We start from the raw sequence: 2041 nt of genomic DNA on the forward strand, positions 1-2041 counted from the left end.
CTTATCACACATTTAGAACATTATGAGGCTTAGTAGTTCCAGTGTTTCTTATCACACATTTAGAACAGTGCAAGGCTTAGTGGCTTTTTTTTTAAATATATCTTCATGTTTACATATAACACAGCACTCTAGAAACAGAATACATAAAAAGTAAAATATTTTCGATAAAACAATATATTCTGAATGGTGACAGTCTATTAATTTCTACTTTCATTAATCTATAACAAGTTTAACTGGACAAAATATCACAGTTACTCTATAAATAACTTAATAATTATGCACAAATATTTACCATCTTAAGATAAAAGGAACATGCAACCATCAGGGAATGTTAGATAATTTGCAACAGTTTGTGTTTTGTTGCTGATAATTTTGAGCTTTCAAATTACACAAATTTAACTATTAAATATTCTCTAAAAATATGCAAGGAAGAAAAAGTTGTTAATTAGCATAAAAATGTGTCACTGATATTAAAAAGTTGTTATTCGGCATAAAAATGTGTCACTGATATTAAAAAATTGTTATTTAGCACAAAAATGTGTCACTGATATTAAAAGTTGTTATTTAGCACAAAAATGTGTCATTGATATTAAAAGTTGTTATTTAGCACAAAAATGTGTCACTGATATTAAAAGGCACTAATGTGCTTAAGAATAGTAAGAAAAAATCTTTTAACATAAACAACAAAAATTAATTAGAACAATTCTTCACGGTTGGCTGATTTATTGAATTTTCTGCTCTAAACAAAGTTTATACTCTCATCTGCTCACCTTTACCATCTGGAGGAAAGATGCATCGTCTCGAGCTTGTGGTTCCAAACCCAGAGCTGTTGACCAGAAGATCAGGAAAGATGTCCTCAGGAACACCAAATATTTTGTCAGCATATGAAATGAGCAGTTCTATGACCCTTGTTTGATGAATGGTGTCAACCAATGAGCTTAATGATGCACTGCCTTCACTGGACACACAGAAAATGTCATATAATTTTAACTATACACACACTTCACTACAAGTCGTGTGATATAATGTTAACTAACTTTTCATACACTTCACTACAAATCGTGTGATATAACGTTAACTTTACATACACTTCACTACAAATCGTGTGATATAACGTTAACTAACTTTTCATACACTTCACTACAAATCATGTGATATAACGTTAACTAACTTTACATACACTTCACTACAAGTCAAGTGATATAACGTTAACTAACTTTACATACACTTCACTACAAATCGTGTGATATAACGTTAACTAACTTTACATACACTTCACTACAAATCGTGTGATATAATGTTAACTTTACATACACTTCACTACAAATTGTGTGATATAACACTAACTAACTTTACATACACTTCACTACAAATCGTGGGATATAACGTTAACTAACTTTACATACACTTCACTACAAATTGTGTAATATAACGTTAACTAACTTTACATACACTTCACTACAAATCGAGTGATATAACGTTAACTAACTTTACATACACTTCACTACAAATCATGATATAACGTTAACAAACTTTACATACACTTCACTACAAATCGAGTGATATAATGTTAACTAACTTTACATACACTTCACTACAAATCGTGTGATATACCGTTAACTAACTTTACATACACTTCACTACAAATCGTGTGATATAACGTTAACTTTACATACACTTCACTACAAACCGAGTGATATAACGTTAACAAACTTTACATACACTTCACTACAAATCGTGTGATATAACGCTAACTAAATTTACATACACTTCACTACAAGTCGTGTGATATAATGTTAACTAACTTTACATACACTTCACTACAAACCGAGTGATATAACGTTAACGAGCTTTACATACACTTCACTACAAATCGTGTGATATAACGTTAACTTTACATACACTTCACTACAAATTGTGTGATATAATGTTAACTAACTTTACATACACTTCACTACAAATCGTGTGATATAATGTTAACTAACTTTACATACACTTCACTACAAACCGAGTGATATAACGTTAACGAACTTTACATACA

At 30.2% G+C, this 2041-nt stretch overlaps 1 protein-coding gene across 2 annotated transcripts in view; it reads right to left on the reverse strand.

Moving 5' to 3' along the window:
- LOC106475184 (rho GTPase-activating protein 45-like) overlaps nt 1-2041 on the reverse strand; it is a 28895-nt gene that overhangs the window by 10272 nt on the left and 16582 nt on the right. For both annotated transcript variants that reach the window (XM_022379366.1, XM_022379367.1), the window contains one exon: nt 771-958. In XM_022379366.1, the coding sequence (XP_022235074.1) occupies nt 771-958 (188 nt within the window). The remainder of the gene's footprint in view (nt 1-770; nt 959-2041) is intronic.

The sequence above is a fragment of the Limulus polyphemus genome, unplaced genomic scaffold (assembly GCF_000517525.1).
Source record: "Limulus polyphemus unplaced genomic scaffold, Limulus_polyphemus-2.1.2 Scaffold8194, whole genome shotgun sequence".
NCBI classification, from domain to species: domain Eukaryota; kingdom Metazoa; phylum Arthropoda; class Merostomata; order Xiphosura; family Limulidae; genus Limulus; species Limulus polyphemus.